Source organism: Amphiura filiformis, chromosome 20 (genome assembly GCF_039555335.1).
Source record: "Amphiura filiformis chromosome 20, Afil_fr2py, whole genome shotgun sequence".
Classification (NCBI taxonomy): domain Eukaryota; kingdom Metazoa; phylum Echinodermata; class Ophiuroidea; order Amphilepidida; family Amphiuridae; genus Amphiura; species Amphiura filiformis.
The window spans coordinates 18,323,031-18,340,816 of NC_092647.1; the positions used below are offsets into that span (position 1 = coordinate 18,323,031).

Consider the following 17,786-nt stretch of genomic DNA (forward strand, 5'->3'; position numbering starts at 1 on the left):
GGGGCCGACATTGGGTGTCCTGGGGTCATTATTTTGGGTCCAATATTGGGTTGCTCTTGGGAGTCATTATCTTGTTTCCATTATTGGTTGCCCTTGGTTCATTTACCTGGGTCAAACATCGATACACTGGGGTCATTCCCTTGGGTCCATCGTTGGGTGCCCTGGGGTCACTCCCTTGGGTCGATCATTGGATGCCCTTGGATCTGTCAGTTGAGTGCCATTGATTGTTCATTTCCATGGGTCTGACATTGGGTGCCCTGGGGTCCATTCCCTTGGGTCTGTCAGTGGAGTGCCCTTGGTTCATTTCCTAGGGTCTATCATTGGTTGCCATTTGGGTCATTAGGTGCCCTTGGTTCATTTCCCTGGGTCTGACGTTGGGTGCCCTGGGGTCATTCCCTTGGGTCTGACATTGGGATCATTTTTTTCTTTGGTCTATCATTGGGTTGCCTTTGGGGACTGTCATTGGTTACTCTTGGGGTCATTCCCTAGGTTGTGTCAGTGGGGTGCCCTTGGTTTCCCTGGGTCTGACATTGGGTGCCCTGGGGTCATTCCCTTGGGTCTGACATTGGGATCATTATCTTCTTGGGTCCATCATTGGGTTGCCTTTGGGGACTGTCATTGGTTACTCTTGGGGTCATTCCCTAGGTTGTGTCAGTGGGGTGCCCTTGGTTTCCCTGGGTCTGACATTGGGTGCCGTGGGTTTGTTATTGGTTGCCCTTGGTTCATTTCTCTTGGTCAGACATTGGGTTCCCCGAGTACTAATGGCTCTTTCTTATGACCAATATTTGTATCGGGGGAATTATCAAGAATGAACATTAACATATAGTGCCATCATTGTTTATTTACTTCAGGAAAGTTGTCCACTTTCCCGTTTACTTAAAACAACTACAGTAGCACTGGTCTCAAGAAGCTTCACATTTAGTAGTGATTTTATAGGTACCGATGGTTCTTTCTATCAAAATCTGTATATATATTTCATTGCATCAGGTATAATAATTTACATTTGCATTGTGCTACCAATATTGGTTTTATTTGAAAAAACGATGGCACTATGTTAACAGGGTACAATAGAAATGTCAGGGTACACGAACGGTTCCTAAATAAAATAAAAGTCTTGACAACTTATTATTTTTGTCTCTCATAGGGAAGCATTTATTTTTCACTACTGTGTGTATCAAAAGAAGCAGTAACATCCCACAACAAATAACAGTAATTTTCTTTTAGCTAACATCGGGGTTTTCTGAGCACACAATAGCGGTTCAAGTTGCTTACAAAGTTGTGTAAAAATATACTCATTTTTAAGAAGAAAAAAAATATGTTCTTAGCACCATGATCTTAAAAATGTATATCCTGAGAAATGGTGAAGACTAAATCCTGCGATGGATATTGTAAAAATATTTATAACTACTGACTACATAGTTACTATGGTGATATTGTTGATGAAAACACCAAACATCGCAATTTATTCCTCTATTTCTATCTGAACTACCGCCTCTATTTTACCCTACATGATTTGTTAGCCTACTTCAAGATAGTCATAAATAAACCAGAACATATTTTGAGAACATTGACATATTTTTATAGAAGCAGGATTATTTTGAACCTGGTGGAATAGGTATATCTCTTTTATGCTACAATTATAGCTATTTTCCATAGATATTTCGATAATACTATCCCAACTAGTCTATATCTCCTATCGGGATGATTGTACCAAATTTATACATGCATTTTGTCGCTACTTCTTTTGATGCATTGCCCAGTTCTAAGATCTATCGAGCTTATTGTTTAAACATGTTTTGTTCAAATACAGGTTCGTAAAAAAATACTATGTCTACATTTGGAAGCTCTCGAAGAGCCGATTATCCTGATTCACAAGTCGCCATGACAACCAACTCTCCGAGCTCTCTAGCACCAGATCAGCAGGTCAACACAAGAATGTCACACCCTATTCATAATAATATTATTAAGGCTTAAAATAGTTTAACATTTGTTTAAAAATAGGCACTTTTTTTGACAATTAAAAAACACTTAGTTTGTGCACACAAATTTTTGTCCTAAATCCAGTATCAAAAAGCATACAATACCCGAATCATAGACTCCTACACAGGCTAATGATTTCACTTGCAGACTAATCCTTATGCATTGGGGTTTTCTTCCCTATGAAACATGCTTCTTTTTATGTATGCTACCTGGGTTATTATAGGCTTGAAAACATTTTTAAGACTGTGAGGAGTCTATCAAGATAGTATTGCAAAGGTTATTGGAGAAAAAGGGGGCATTTGGTTTATGAGAAGCACACGGGACCAATCTCTAAGCCAAATTCTTGGTCGGCACCACCGATATCTGCTGGTGCTACATTTACAATTGGAAGGCGTGTATTCTTCTTTGTCTTGTATTCCAGAACGGTCTTTTCCCAGTTGCCGGTACGTCTCTGCAAAAGAGAAAGAAAGATTTGAAGCAATTAAAAAAACAGAACAACTATGATCATACAAGAGTAATAAATTCAAACTGCAAGAAAATGGCAATGTTTATCCTTAAAATATTTCCAAGATTCAAGTGCAGCAAATTAAAACCCCCTACTGCCTTTCTGTAAACCGTTCTAATTGTTTAATTGAGCAAAATATTTATTTGAGTAATTGAATGCCGTTTTTGAGTATCCCCTTCAGCCCTACCACCTTTCTTATGTTGCTGATTGGCTCAATAAATCAGGTAGTACACATGAAGCCGAGACTTGAAGCAGATGCAAATGCAGATATCCCGCATGTGATTGCATGATCATGTGAACAGGCACATGGCCACGGACAGCATAACCAGCCAAGGTAGACCCCCATGGCAAGATAGGCCTATGAATGTGTCTGGCAACCCAACAAAAACAATTTTCTCTTCTTTATTCCTTCCTCCCCCCACCAACTGCGGCGTTAGGGCTAAACAAATAATTGGACTCACATTTTTCCCAGTTTTGCCCTTTGTCAATTCAATAATATATTAATCACTAGGATCAACAACATGCTCATCTATCAAGGGCACAGTTCTTAAACTCCAATACATCTGTACATTCATTGAATGACCTTTGAAAATTTGGGTACAAAAACTCATTCTCTACAATGCGAGGTCAAATTTTGCACTACCAGTGTTGAATAGAGTTTATTGAACTATGCCATTAGGATGAGACCATTGTGGCCATAGTTAATGGACTCACCTGGCAGCCATCTTTTATAATATCATATCGGAAAGTGCTCTTTCCATCTGCTGAGAGTTCTGCCTCGGTGGTTGTGATGAGTCTCATTGCCATATCCATGTTGCGGGCCTCTGCGTCATAAGCTGCAACTGAATTCTTGCAGTGATATGTGACTGTCTGTCTGGCTTGGTTTGTCAACAATCTCAGGAATGTCAGCTGAATTGTGTTTACTGGGTATGTGAACTGTGTAAATACAAGGCAGCAAAATAGAATGTCAGCCTCATGTCAGATTGCATATCAATTGTGATATTAATAAGCCAAATCGCTATTGTAACTTCCGGTTTTTTTAGGACACTTTGCCCTTTGACCTATCTGGAAAATTCATAAAAATTCGGGTTTTGTGCGTATAAAATATAATTTAAAACGTGTTACTAGAATAAAAAAAACTTAAAAAACATTATTATTAAATGAATTAATTATTTAAATATTTTTAATGATAACATTATGACAATAATAAATAAATTATTAATAATTACAGCAATTTTCCCGATAGGTCAAAGGACAAAGTGTCCTAAAACTGTCCCACAATGCATTGCAAACTTCCAATGCCGATTGGGCTTATTGGTTATGTATAAAATATTCCTTCTCTATATATAAAGCTATTTTGTGATTTTAGCATCTGCAGACATTTGTCAGCAGATATCAACGAAAAAAGCTTATTCTCCAAATTCCTGTCGATTCCAATTCTACGTTTGTAAGTTCATATGCATGTTAGGTGTATTACACCGCTCCATACTACACTGTATTGTAATTTCATTCTGGTTTACCAAAACTGTATGCAAATTTGACAATAAGCAAAACTTCATTAATCTGCATGATTTTTATTGTAAAAAAACATTTATGTAGCCGGAGGAAGATATAAATTTTGACAATATATTTGCCAACTGAATTAATCTGCATGATTTTTTTTGTTCATAAACATTATGTAACCAGAATCTTGTCATACCTCAAAGCCATCATCCATGTCGCTGAATAGCCTGTGTCCTGGCTCACCTGTGTACCATGTGCCATTTTGAGCCTGTAATTAAAAAAGAATGCACAAATAATTATGATCCACTCAATTAATAGCAAAAACAAAGTGTAAGGTTCACATTAACATCTCAAACAGACTTGGTAGTTGGTCACTGAAGTTACAAATCCGTGGAGCAAGTTTACAGGAGAAGATCATGGATTTGAACAATCATCAAATAGTTTGCTTAAATCATTGAGTACGGCAGATTTAGCATATTGGCAGGGGGCTGACACCCCCTCCCTCAATCAGCCACCAATTTGTCATGACATGGAAGGGTGCCTGTCAAAAAAATAAATTAAGTCAAGATAGTTGTTCCAAGCTCAATGCAAAGCAAAATGTTATCTGCAAGTCCACTGTTACCTGATCAGAGGACAGTTCCTAACTGCAGTGGTGTAGTGTCATACAGGCACATGTGACATGTTCCCCAAGCGAACTAAAGCTTTATGCAGATTGCAGTAGTGTAGCATAATACAGGCACATGCCCCCCCCCCTCAATCGAAGTCAAAATTTGATATATTCCATAGCAATATTTATTATCAATATCAAAATTACCAAAAAGGCCTGTGATAATTAACCTGAAGATGCACCAGAAAAGTCATTGTCTACTTCAAATACTGTCATATTACTTCAAATACTGTCGTATATCAAAAGGCTGCCTTTTGTGATTGTTTTTTTCTTATTATTGTTATCTTATTATCTCAACACAATAAGATAACAATAATAAGAAAAAAACAAAGCTATTATAATAAGAATCACACAAGGCAGCCTTTTGAGATATGACAACCTACAAAGTGCTTGCTACTTACAGTATCTGGGCTAGCCTCAATACAGGACTCCAGGGTCTTCTTGTTACAGTAAACCTGGAATTTATCATCTGGTGATCCTTCATTGGGATCAATCCAATACATGCCTGCAAACAAAATGAGAATATAGAGTGATTAGAAAATGATGTGAAAAGAAATAGAAAATGATGTGAAAATAAAGATACACAATTTGTGGTACGCTAGTACCATTTACCCTGGCATTCACTACGATCCACAACATGCTCATCTATCAGGGCACAGTTCTAAAATTTGAATACAAAAACTCTGCAACCTTGAGGTAAAATTTTGCACTATGATTGTTCAATTGAGGTTATTGAACTATGCCAATGGGATGAGACCATTGTGGTCCACAGTGATTGGAAATGCGTTTCCCAGAAAAACAGCAGACAAAGGGCCGCTGAAAATCTTAAAATTTGAACTGAAGCTTCATGCAATTAAGACAAAATAATATCAGGCCTTCACAAACAACAACGCATCGCCATGACCATGCATGACGACGCATCGCCTTGGTAAACCCCCCGTGGCAAGGTATGCCAGTGCCTGTTGGCACCCTAGGATCTGTGGTTTTTAGCGTTGTATCAACGTCGTTTATTCATCAAACCTTGATGATAGGTTCAACCTTCGCACTGACGAGTCATGTTAATCTTTTTTAATGAATTATGTACAATTTTTTTTAAACCGGATATTTTGGGATATTAGTAATATTTGTTGTTACCAATTTATTAATTTAGTTCATTATTTGTGGTAAAGAATATACAAATTTTAAATTTATCTGAAATCGTACATTACATTATGGCTTCAACAACACACATCATAATAGCTTCTAGTGTCTTACCGCTTTCTTTTTGTGGATGGCATCTGAAGATATCCCTGCATGTTCTTGCTGGGTTGTCTTCTGTACCTTGTGGGGCCAACATCTTGATGAGCTCAAAGTGAAGAGCAGTGAATGTAGCACGAAGTCTTCCATCTTCAACCTCTTCATTATCTGGCATATCTCTGTACTGTATTCAGAAGACAACAAAAGATGAAAAGGTTAACTGTGGCCTCAAGTATCACATAATATTCTAAGTTACTTCGTTAATCTCACGTCTGTGATTTCTCGCCAGTTTCTCGGCTATATATTTGTTGGCAACAAACAAAATGCAATTGACAAGTTTTAAGGCATTTGTTTTTGCTTGCTCTCTCTCTCTCTCTGTAATCAGTTCTTCAACTTAACAAACAGGCTCCCTCTTCAGCAATTCCAAAACACCCAGCGTATATCCTTATTTATGTTTTAAGCAAGAAACTTACGGTGTAGCTGTATGGATCTGGTCCTTTGCCTGTGCTTGGTTGTGACTGGTATTGTGGGTACTGTGAGAAAATAAATTGTGAAAATCGAATTTAATCATTTGGCATCCATTCAAATTAAGGAAAAAATAAAACAAAGAAGCAAAAATATTACAATTCAGAATAATACCTCCGGCGGAGGTATAAAAATGTAAGTATGTGCTATTAATTCAAGTTCAACTTCATAATTGATCATTTAAAAAAAAAGCCAATTTACAATTAATTTATTTAACATAATGTTAAAATTAATATAATTTTCAAGCTACTTACCGAATAGTCAACTGGGCCCTGTGAAAGAAAGAAAACAAAAGAAATTGTCAGTGTAAAATGAATAGTTCAGCACACATTGACAAAAATGTGAAACAGTCCTCGTCATATGGTGATCAGTCCTTATTTGCAGTACATCTTTCCACACTAATTCTCACCATGCCTTACTGTAATATATAACCATTTCCCTGACTGGGCTAACTTTCTACTTGGGAAGAGGTGCAGGGCAAGGATGGGGCCACTGAAAATTATTTGGATTTACAGGTCTTTTTGATCATTTTTTGACTTTTTTGTATTCATATTCCACCCCCACTTGCTGCCCTCCCAATCCCTGAAAAAATATCCTGGCTATGCTACTTCCCCTACCATCCTTTGCTTGTATAAGCTGAAATTTTGGCAGTAGTTTTAATTTTGCCTATTTCCAGATTAGAAATAGGCCCTCGAATTGATGAACACCCCATGAATGTGCACAATAATGAAGCTTATACTAAGCGTAACTACTATGAAAGCTACAACTTTGAAATCATGACAAATCTATGTGAAATCATAGCAAATGTGTTAGCAAACCTCACAACAGTGAAAATAACTATTTGCGATAATATGTGACCGTACAGCCCCTAAATTGTATTCTGAGTTACAGTGTAAAATATGCATGCAGGTCGTATTCATCGGCATCTATCTCATTTTGATAGTCAAACACCAATCAATAATTCTATTATTGAAGAGGATAATAAGCTTCTACCTTAGATGGCAATGGAGTTTTTAATAGCTCTGGTCTTTGTTTGCTTTGGCTAAATCCTGTTCAAGTGGTGGGTTACCAGGCATTGTATTTTGTATAGGTATGTATAACCAACAATTAACAAGGAGAGAACTTTCTTGAACCTCGTTGACTTGGGGATGATTTGATATGACCGCCAATTATGACTGTTTGATATATATTGCAAGCAATGTGGAAAAAGAGACACACATAGAAAGGAAAAAGCTACCATTTTGTTGAAGGAGCAAAGTTCAACAAACCATAACCCCGCTACTGGATATCGTTTGAAGTCAAATAATATACCATTTTAAAGCTTATGATGTATATTTTCTAAACACAAAATAAAACAATTTTGACCGGGGGAGGAATTTACGGCTCATTCGCCGTGACATGTCACATATGTCTTACACAATACTCCTTTGTTCAATCATTTTAGCAGATATATGGGAATGTGTGGAAAAGTTAACTTACTGGTGGACCTGGTCTTCCTGGTGGTCCTGGATTACCTTCTGGACCTGCATTACCACGTTGACCACGTTGACCCTGTCAAGGAGAGATGAGACAACAAAACGTTATCTACTGGCAAACTGGAATAATTACTTCCAAACATCGCTAGTCCCAAACTGTGCTACTCTGAAAGCACTGATCTGTCGTAAAAATGACACACCAGTTTTGATACAAATGCAAGCTCCAGATATATATTTCCAGCAACAAGAAAGGAGTCACTTCCGGGACTCTGTTATTACTTCTATTAATGATTGACCTTTTTCCTCGAAATCCCACATTTTCTTTACTTGCCAGTCTGTTGACGAGTCTGTACACTGATCACAAGCGTCATTAGATTAATAATAATAAAAATTCTAATTAAAAAAAATAAAAAAATAAATAATTCTACAGTTTAATTGATGTTATTGAAATATCTAGCTCATTATTTCTTACCCTGTACCAGCTTAAACCACGTGGACCACGGCCTCCTGGGCCACCTGTACGGCCATTATCTCCATCAGGACCCTATACAAATCAACAAAAACATTATGGGTTAATACGAATAATGTAGACTCGCATTTGCTGACAGCAAGAACTATTTGTTTTAACAGCGTAATTCTATCTCGGCACCATTACTTATGCCTTATATGATGACATAACGCACCATAAGAAGCAGTATTTCTATACTAGTAGCGGTTTTTCATGGCTTAGAAATCAATGACTATTATATGTTCCAGCTACGGTGACACCTAGTGATGTCATGCTGGACAAATTTCATTCACTGTCAGAGGTGGTTTGTGCACGTGTGAATGCAAAAGAGCAAATAAATCTGAAATCAATACAGCATTACTTTGCTTAGAATTGAACAGGGCACCTGTCTCATTAAATCCCTAACGTGACGGGTCTCATTTAAGTTAACAATAGATTGATTAAGAATTGAACAGGGCACCTATCTCATCAAATCCCTAACGTGACGGGTCTCATTTAAGTTAACAATAGATTGATTTAGAATTGAACAGGGCACCTGTCTCATCAAATCCCTAACGTGACGGGTCTCATTTAAGTTAACAATAGATTGATTTAGAATTGAACAGGGCACCTATCTCATCAAATCCCTAACATGACGGGTCTCATTTAAGTTAACAATAGATTGATTTAGAATTGAACAGGGCACCTGTCTCATCAAATCCCTAACGTGACGGGTCTCATTTAAGTTAACAATAGATTGATTTAGAATTGAACAGGGCACCTGTCTCATCAAATCCCTAACGTGACGGGTCTCATTTAAGTTAACAATAGATTGATTTAGAATTGAACAGGGCACCTGTCTCATCAAATCCCTAACTTGACGGGTCTCATTTAAGTTAACAATAGATTGATTTAGAATTGAACAGGGCACCTGTCTCATCAAATCCCTAACGTGACGGGTCTCATTTAAGTTAACAATAGATTGATTTAGAATTGAACAGGGCACCTATCTCATCAAATCCCTAACGTGACGGGTCTCATTTAAGTTAACAATAGATTGATTTAGAATTGAACAGGGCACCTGTCTCATCAAATCCCTAACGTGACGGGTCTCATTTAAGTTAACAATAGATTGATTTAGAATTGAACAGGGCACCTATCTCATCAAATCCCTAACGTGACGGGTCTCATTTAAGTTAACAATAGATTGATTTAGAATTGAACAGGGCACCTGTCTCATCAAATCCCTAACGGACGGGTCTCATTTAAGTTAACAATAGATTGATTTAGAATTGATCAGGGCACCTGTCTCATCAAATCCCTAACGTGACGGGTCTCATTTAAGTTAACAATAGATTGATTTAGAATTGATCAGGGCACCTGTCTCATCAAATCCCTAACGTGACGGTCTCATTTAAGTTAACAATAGATTGATTTAGAATTGAACAGGGCACCTGTCTCATCAAATCCCTAACGTGACGTGTCTCATTTAAGTTAACAATAGATTGATTTAGAATTGAACAGGACACCTGTCTCATCAAATCCCTAACGTGACGGGTCTCATTTAAGTTAACAATAGATTGATTTAGAATTGAACAGGGCACCTGTCTCATCAAATCCCTAACGTGACGGGTCTCATTTAAGTTAACAATAGATTGATTTAGAATTGAACAGGGCACCTGTCTCATCAAATCCCTAACGTGGACGGGTCTCATTTAAGTTAACAATAGATTGATTTAGAATTGAACAGGGCACCTGTCTCATTAAATCCCTAACGTGACGGTCTCATTTAAGTTAACAATAGATTGATTTAGAATTGAACAGGGCACCTGTCTCATTAAATCCCTAACGTGACGGGTCTCATTTAAGTTAACAATAGATTGATTTAGAATTGAACAGGGCACCTGTCTCATTAAATCCCTAACGTGACGGGTCTCATTTAAGTTAACAATAGATTGATTTAGAATTGAACAGGGCACCTATCTCATCAAATCCCTAACGTGACGGGTCTCATTTAAGTTAACAATAGATTGATTTAGAATTGAACAGGGCACCTGTCTCATCAAATCCCTAACGTGACGGGTCTCATTTAAGTTAACAATAGATTGATTTAGAATTGAACAGGGCACCTGTCTCATCAAATCCCTAACGTGACGGTCTCATTTAAGTTAACAATAGATTGATTTAGAATTGAACAGGGCACCTGTCTCATCAAATCCCTAACGTGACGGGTCTCATTTAAGTTAACAATAGATTGATTTAGAATTGAACAGGGCACCTGTCTCATCAAATCCCTAACGTGACGGGTCTCATTTAAGTTAACAATAGATTGATTTAGAATTGAACAGGGCACCTGTCTCATTAAATCCCTAACGTGACGGTCTCATTTAAGTTAACAATAGATTGATTTAGAATTGAACAGGGCACCTATCTCATCAAATCCCTAATGTGACGGGTCTCATTTAAGTTAACAATAGATTGATTTAGAATTGAACAGGACACCTGTCTCATCAAATCCCTAACGTGACAGGTCTCATTTAAGTTAACAATAGATTGATTTAGAATTGAACAGGACACCTGTCTCATCAAATCCCTAACGTGACGGGTCTCATTTAAGTTAACAATAGATTGATTTAGAATTGAACAGGGCACCTGTCTCATCAAATCCCTAACGTGACGGGTCTCATTTAAGTTAACAATAGATTGATTTAGAATTGAACAGGGCACCTGTCTCATCAAATCCCTAACGTGACGGGTCTCATTTAAGTTAACAATAGATTGATTTAGAATTGAACAGGACACCTGTCTCATCAAATCCCTAACGTGACAGGTCTCATTTAAGTTAACAATAGATTGATTTAGAATTGAACAGGGCACCTGTCTCATCAAATCCCTAACGTGACGGGTCTCATTTAAGTTAACAATAGATTGATTTAGAATTGAACAGGGCTCCTGTCTCATCAAATCCCTAACGTGACGGGTCTCATTTAAGTTAACAATAGATTGATTTAGAATTGAACAGGGCACCTGTCTCATTAAATCCCTAACGTGACGGTCTCATTTAAGTTAACAATAGATTGATTTAGAATTGAACAGGACACCTGTCTCATCAAATCCCTAACGTGACAGGTCTCATTTAAGTTAACAATAGATTGATTTAGAATTGAACAGGGCACCTGTCTCATCAAATCCCTAACGTGACGGGTCTCATTTAAGTTAACAATAGATTGATTTAGAATTGAACAGGGCTCCTGTCTCATCAAATCCCTAACGTGACGGGTCTCATTTAAGTTAACAATAGATTGATTTAGAATTGAACAGGGCACCTGTCTCATCAAATCCCTAACGTGACGGGTCTCATTTAAGTTAACAATAGATTGATTTAGAATTGAACAGGGCACCTGTCTCATTAAATCCCTAACGGACGGGTCTCATTTAAGTTAACAATAGATTGATTTAGAATTGAACAGGGCTCCTGTCTCATCAAATCCCTAACGTGACGGGTCTCATTTAAGTTAACAATAGATTGATTTAGAATTGAACAGGGCACCTGTCTCATCAAATCCCTAATGTGACGGGTCTCATTTAAGTTAACAATAGATTGATTTAGAATTGAACAGGGCACCTGTCTCATCAAATCCCTAACGTGACGGGTCTCATTTAAGTTAACAATAGATTGATTTAGAATTGAACAGGGCACCTGTCTCATTAAATCTAACCTAACGGACGGGTCTCATTTAAGTTAACAATAGATTGATTTAGAATTGAACAGGACACCTGTCTCATTAAATCCCTAACGTGACGGTCTCATTTAAGTTAACAATAGATTGATTTAGAATTGAACAGGGCACCTGTCTCATCAAATCCCTAACGTGACGGGTCTCATTTAAGTTAACAATAGATTGATTTAGAATTGAACAGGGCACCTGTCTCATCAAATCCCTAACGTGACGGGTCTCATTTAAGTTAACAATAGATTGATTTAGAATTGAACAGGGCACCTGTCTCATCAAATCCCTAACGTGACGGGTCTCATTTAAGTTAACAATAGATTGATTTAGAATTGAACAGGGCACCTGTCTCATCAAATCCCTAACGTGACGGGTCTCATTTAAGTTAACAATAGATTGATTTAGAATTGAACAGGGCACCTGTCTCATCAAATCCCTAACGTGACGGGTCTCATTTAAGTTAACAATAGATTGATTTAGAATTGAACAGGGCACCTGTCTCATTAAATCCCTAACGTGACGGGTCTCATTTAAGTTAACAATAGATTGATTTAGAATTGAACAGGGCACCTGTCTCATCAAATCCCTAACGGACGGGTCTCATTTAAGTTAACAATAGATTGATTTAGAATTGAACAGGGCACCTGTCTCATCAAATCCCTAACGGACGGGTCTCATTTAAGTTAACAATAGATTGATTTAGAATTGAACAGGGCACCTGTCTCATCAAATCCCTAACGTGACGGGTCTCATTTAAGTTAACAATAGATTGATTTAGAATTGAACAGGGCGCCTGTCTCGTCAAATCCCTAAAGTGACGGGTGTCATTTAAGTTGGAAACATGCTTCACATTGGCAACCACAATAAAATCATGTACATAATGTAACTCTTAACCAATAGATAAATACAATCAATCAATACAATGTATCAAACAACACTCAATATTTTGGAAACAAATGTGTCTTAACCAATAGATAAATAGAATCAATCAATACAATGTATCAAACAACACTCAATATTTTGGAAACAAATGTGTTTTGAATTTAGATTTAGACGGTTAAGTATTCCACAGTTTTAAGTTTTATGACCACATTTTGTGAAAGCCCTGCCAAGACATGAGTTTGATGCATACCATTCCAAAAGATTTTTAATTGCTCAAACAGAATGCTATGTAAAAAACAAATAAGATTTAATTTAAAGTGTTAAGGAAAGATTTTGTGTATTTTGACTTAAAATATTATTTCCACTTACGGATGGGCCAAGAGGACCATTACCTCCAGGTGGACCTGGTCTGCCGTTCTGTCCCTGCAAGAAAGAATAATTTTAAGAAAAGCAGTTAATAATTTGATATTATGCCCGTTTATAATATTTGAGCTTCTATGTTCCGGTGTACGATGCACAGGTCTCTTCCCTTGTATGTATGATTAAGCTGATGGGTAGCAAGTCTCTTCCTTTATAATGTATGATTAGGCTGTCGATTAAGCATCATTAATTTGATATTGTGCCTGTTTATAATATTTCTTTTTAAGAGTAGACTAGGTATTGTGGGTTGAAGCAGCCAAAAAAAATCAATTTTCATCAACTAAATGTTCAATGTTTTGCCAAAGTTCATTCTACAAATCATATACTTCGAAAACTTGCTTGATTTATTGCCGTTTATGGGTTATGTTTTATAAAAGTGTTGTTGTTTCTGCCCTCTTTACATTTGAGGTCATAAACATGTTTTTAAAGCGTTAGTGTAAAATATGTTGGGTAATCATTTTTGCATAATATTGTGTCAACAGTGCAAATAACATTGAACGTTTTCTGTAAAACATTGTGAGTTTGCTACATTAAATTTACTTCCAAGATGTGCAATGCAATTTTTGTAATTTGACTTTCTTCTAAAGACATATTTGTGTCTGGAGTTCTGGTAATGTTTAAAAAACAAACTTGCAAATTGATGAAAATTTAGCTTCCTTACCTTTTTACCGACTGCGCCTGGTGGTCCTGGTGGAGCATCATGTCCCTTATCTCCCTGCAAACCTTGGCTACCAGTTTCACCTCTTGATCCTTGAGGTCCAACGGGTCCCTGGCAAAAAGAGAAGACAAAAAAACAATGAATGCTGTTGCTATTTTGGATTGTCACATCTGCTACTCAACCACATCTACTTCTCTTGCCACACACCTCGACACAAAGAGTACAAATTGAACAAGCACCATACCCTCTCACACACCCCCCCTTCCATCCCCACACATTGTACACACACACACCCCCACACGCAATAGGCTTACCACAACAACAAAGATATAAATTTGGACATATTGGACATATAATTTCTCCTCAAATAAACGATACAATGATAAATTGCAGCTCCGAACGGTTGAAATTTGTTTTCTTCTGTTTATAAGAAGGATCAATCTTCAAACTACTTCTGCAAACATTCCAGCCAGGCATTGAAATGATTATCCATGAAAAAACCTGAAGTGTTTAAAAAAAGCCTTAAAAAGTGTGTGAAATTGGGTGACAATGACCAAAAACAGGCTGAAATTTAAAGAAAGTACGAAAATTTGGACAACAACAGGTTTAAACCTGAAAATTCATGTGCCTGTTCCAGCGCATTTATAGTTGATGATCAAACATAAGGATGCCATAATGCAGGCAGGAGAATGGCTTTTTTTGAAAACTGCCTGAAAAAGTGTGTGAATCACAACATTAAGGTCTGAAACAGGCTAAAAAATAAAAATGCGTAAATTTGGACAACAAAGCCTGAAAATTTCTCATGCCTGTTCATGTTTCTGTACTTACCACAGGTCCTGATGGTCCATCGGGTCCATCTGGTCCAGAAGGTCCAGCTACACCTGGGCGACCTCGGCCTCCTCTCTGTCCAACTGCACCCTGTACTCCTTGTGGTCCCTGAGAAGAGATAAGAGAAACAGTACATGAGGATATGGCTGGAATAAATCAAGCATTAAAATTTATTTGCCGATGTGATCAGAAAGATGCAACCACTTATATGCCTTCTTGTTCTAAATCCGCATATCTTTTAAGCATATGGTACTATGCAAGTGGAAAGTTTTGCGTTAGTTTATTGTTGCACTTCAAGCAACTACCCCGAAACAACAGAGTGGGAATAACACAAGTGAGAATTAGCATAGTAAGAAATCACACAAATCCCACTTTTACATGACAATACTTACTGGTCGTCCCATCATTCCTGATTGTCCCTGTGGTCCTGAAGGTCCAGTATCTCCTTCAGGTCCTTGTGATCCTTGTGGTCCTGCTTGTCCTGGTTGTCCATCAGAGCCATCAGATCCTGAGCCACCACGTGGTCCAGCACCTCCTTGTTCTCCCATTTGTCCAGCTGATCCATCAGATCCTGTTGGACCTTTCTGTCCTTGTGCACCATCTTCACCCTGAAGGTGTGAAAAAAAGTTAATTATAGATACATATACAAGATTCATATTTTTTTTCCGACTTGACGGTATACCCCAGAGAGGCAGGAGGTGGTATCACTGTCAGTTGAAATCCATACTCTTATATGGAGGTGCCCTTTCCACACAAGGAGTATGGAGTTTAAATTGGGTTACCTGAATGGGCAACTCCATTTAAAATCTACACCCCTGTGTGGGAGATAATAATGCACGTCTTCCATAGGTGTGTATGGATTTGAACAGGACTAAACATGCAAATGCCCCCCCGTCAGAACTCTTGCCCCCCCCCCCAGTAAAAACTCAAAATTACTCAAATTATGAGCAAAATTGATTGATTTTGGCCCAACCCCCCCTGAAATGCTATGAAAAGCAAATATATCTAATCAGAATATTTGGTTGATGTTGGCTATTCCAGTTAATCAATACACCCCTTATGGATGACACGAATCTTCCACACAGGGGGTGCCGATTTCAAATTGAGTCAACTGAACTGTTCAGGCAACCCTGTTTGAAATTCACACATCCCATATGGAAGATTAAGATCATGTCTTCCATAGGGATGTAGGTATTTAAAGTGGGCAGCACATTCTTGAACTATGCCCATGTGTTCAAATCAGACCACCCGCCTTTGGATGTGATACTTACAGCTCTTCCGGAGAGACCAGCAGGTCCTGCAGGTCCCATACGTCCAGGTCCACCCTAGAGGAGAGAGAGGAACAAAATATTAACGAATGTTAAACTCGGCAAGATATTAATTAATAAAACTTAATCAATAGATGTCTTATTTTGTTCAAACCTGATATTTTAGCATTTGTAATGTTTGCACATGTTAATCAGCCAAAACAATATGTAGCGTTTGTTAGACAACAGAGTAATTTTTAATTAATGTAGTAATTACGATATTAAATCTGCAATAGAGCTCCATGTTGACTGGCCAAGATAGCCAGTGGGGTTTCTTTCATTTTAGCTCATTATTTCGGCTTAAAATAGACAGAAACCCTTCCCGACAGTAATTACTATTCAATGTGACTTTACACTACGATCCACAACTTACTCATCTATCAAGGCACAGTTCTTTAACCCCAATACATTTGAACATTCATTGAATGACCTTTAAAAATGTGAGTACATAAACTCATACTCTGCAAATTGAGGTCAAATTTTGCACTATGATTGTTTAATTGAGGTTATTGAACTATGCCATTGGGATGAGGCCATTGTAGTCCATACCGATTCAAACTTGATTTTGTTTCAGTAAATATTTTAATTATTTTTAACTTTCTTTGAAACTTTGTTATAAATGATTTTAAATTTACTATTTTTGATTATAAGAAATACTTACACCAATACCAGGTGGTCCGTTAGGACCAGAAAGACCCTGAGGACCAGTAGATCCCTGAAAAAAACAAAAACAAAAACCAATTATATCCAAATTAGGCTTGTCATTAAGATCATATAAATGAATGCAGAATTGCAGATAATTCATCTTTCTGAAGCAGCAGAAAGCTTTTATAACAGTAGCATCAATGTTACTCGTCGCAAATGAAAAAAATTTGCACAATTGTGTCCCTGTGCAAGCTCATAGTGCGCTGGAAGATTCAAAAACTAAAGTTTAAACAAGTCGAGAAACAAGAATTTTCAAAAAGTTCTCAAAACATGCAATGGGCTATACAAGTTAAATCAATACACCCCCTATGGAAGACATGACTCTAGTCTCCCACACAGGGGGTGTAGATTTCAAATAGATCACCCATTCAGGTAACCCATTTGAAATTTACACTCCCTGTGTGTGAGATTAAGGTCATGTTTTCCATAGGGGGTCTATGGATTTCAACTGGGATGGCCCATTGCAGTATTGTAATATTCAACCAGCATAACAAGCTTTCAGGACAAATTTGTGTAAATATAGACCACATGACATCATTGTTTATCAACAAAGGCGAGGGACTGGTCTATCGATATGCTTGAACGAACCGCTACACTGTTCAATGGCTTTCTTGTACTATATGAAATGTGGTGGGCGATTTAAAATGCACGTGCCCTGAGCAAAACTATGCGATCGCACGCACACTGCAGGAGGACTGGTCTATCGATATGCTTGAGCGAACCGCTAGACTGTTCAATGGCTTGCTTGTACTATATGAAATGTGGTGGGCGATTTAAAATGCACGTGCCCTGAGCAAACTACGATGCGTACGCACACTGCAGGAAATTCCAATGGATATTGCCATAATTCCCGCGCATACTGCCGGGCAATGACGTT

At 37.7% G+C, this 17,786-nt stretch overlaps 2 protein-coding genes across 2 annotated transcripts in view; both read right to left on the bottom strand.

Moving 5' to 3' along the window:
* Window positions 1–2,284: 2,284 nt before the first annotated feature.
* On the bottom strand, window positions 2,285–7,945 carry LOC140142174 (collagen alpha-1(II) chain-like). Its single transcript, XM_072164140.1, has 8 exons — window positions 7,931–7,945; window positions 6,671–6,688; window positions 6,365–6,424; window positions 5,910–6,075; window positions 5,057–5,160; window positions 4,185–4,256; window positions 3,200–3,421; window positions 2,285–2,431 (listed from the first exon to the last, which is right to left on the bottom strand). The coding sequence occupies exons 1-8, from the start codon at window positions 7,943–7,945 to the stop codon at window positions 2,285–2,287; spliced, it is 804 nt and encodes a 267-aa protein (XP_072020241.1).
* Window positions 5,963–17,786, bottom strand: part of LOC140142527 (uncharacterized) — a 28,814-nt gene continuing 16,990 nt past the window's right edge. Inside the window, exons 28-38 of the mRNA XM_072164520.1 lie at window positions 16,866–16,919; window positions 16,169–16,222; window positions 15,290–15,505; window positions 14,898–15,005; window positions 14,073–14,180; window positions 13,361–13,414; window positions 8,363–8,435; window positions 7,896–7,967; window positions 6,671–6,688; window positions 6,365–6,424; window positions 5,963–6,075 (exon numbers count right to left, since the gene is read on the bottom strand). Coding sequence (XP_072020621.1) covers window positions 7,945–7,967; window positions 8,363–8,435; window positions 13,361–13,414; window positions 14,073–14,180; window positions 14,898–15,005; window positions 15,290–15,505; window positions 16,169–16,222; window positions 16,866–16,919 — 690 coding nt within the window. The 3' untranslated portion in view covers window positions 5,963–6,075; window positions 6,365–6,424; window positions 6,671–6,688; window positions 7,896–7,944. The remainder of the gene's footprint in view (window positions 6,076–6,364; window positions 6,425–6,670; window positions 6,689–7,895; window positions 7,968–8,362; window positions 8,436–13,360; window positions 13,415–14,072; window positions 14,181–14,897; window positions 15,006–15,289; window positions 15,506–16,168; window positions 16,223–16,865; window positions 16,920–17,786) is intronic.

Coding starts and splice junctions, on each gene's coding strand:
- LOC140142174 (XM_072164140.1), bottom strand. Junction 5,161..5,909: donor CCATCCACAAAAAGAAAGCG/GTAAGACACTAG, acceptor TTTTGTTTGCAG/GCATGTATTGGATTGATCCC. Junction 4,257..5,056: donor TTGAGGCTAGCCCAGATACT/GTAAGTAGCAAG, acceptor TTTTAATTACAG/GCTCAAAATGGCACATGGTA.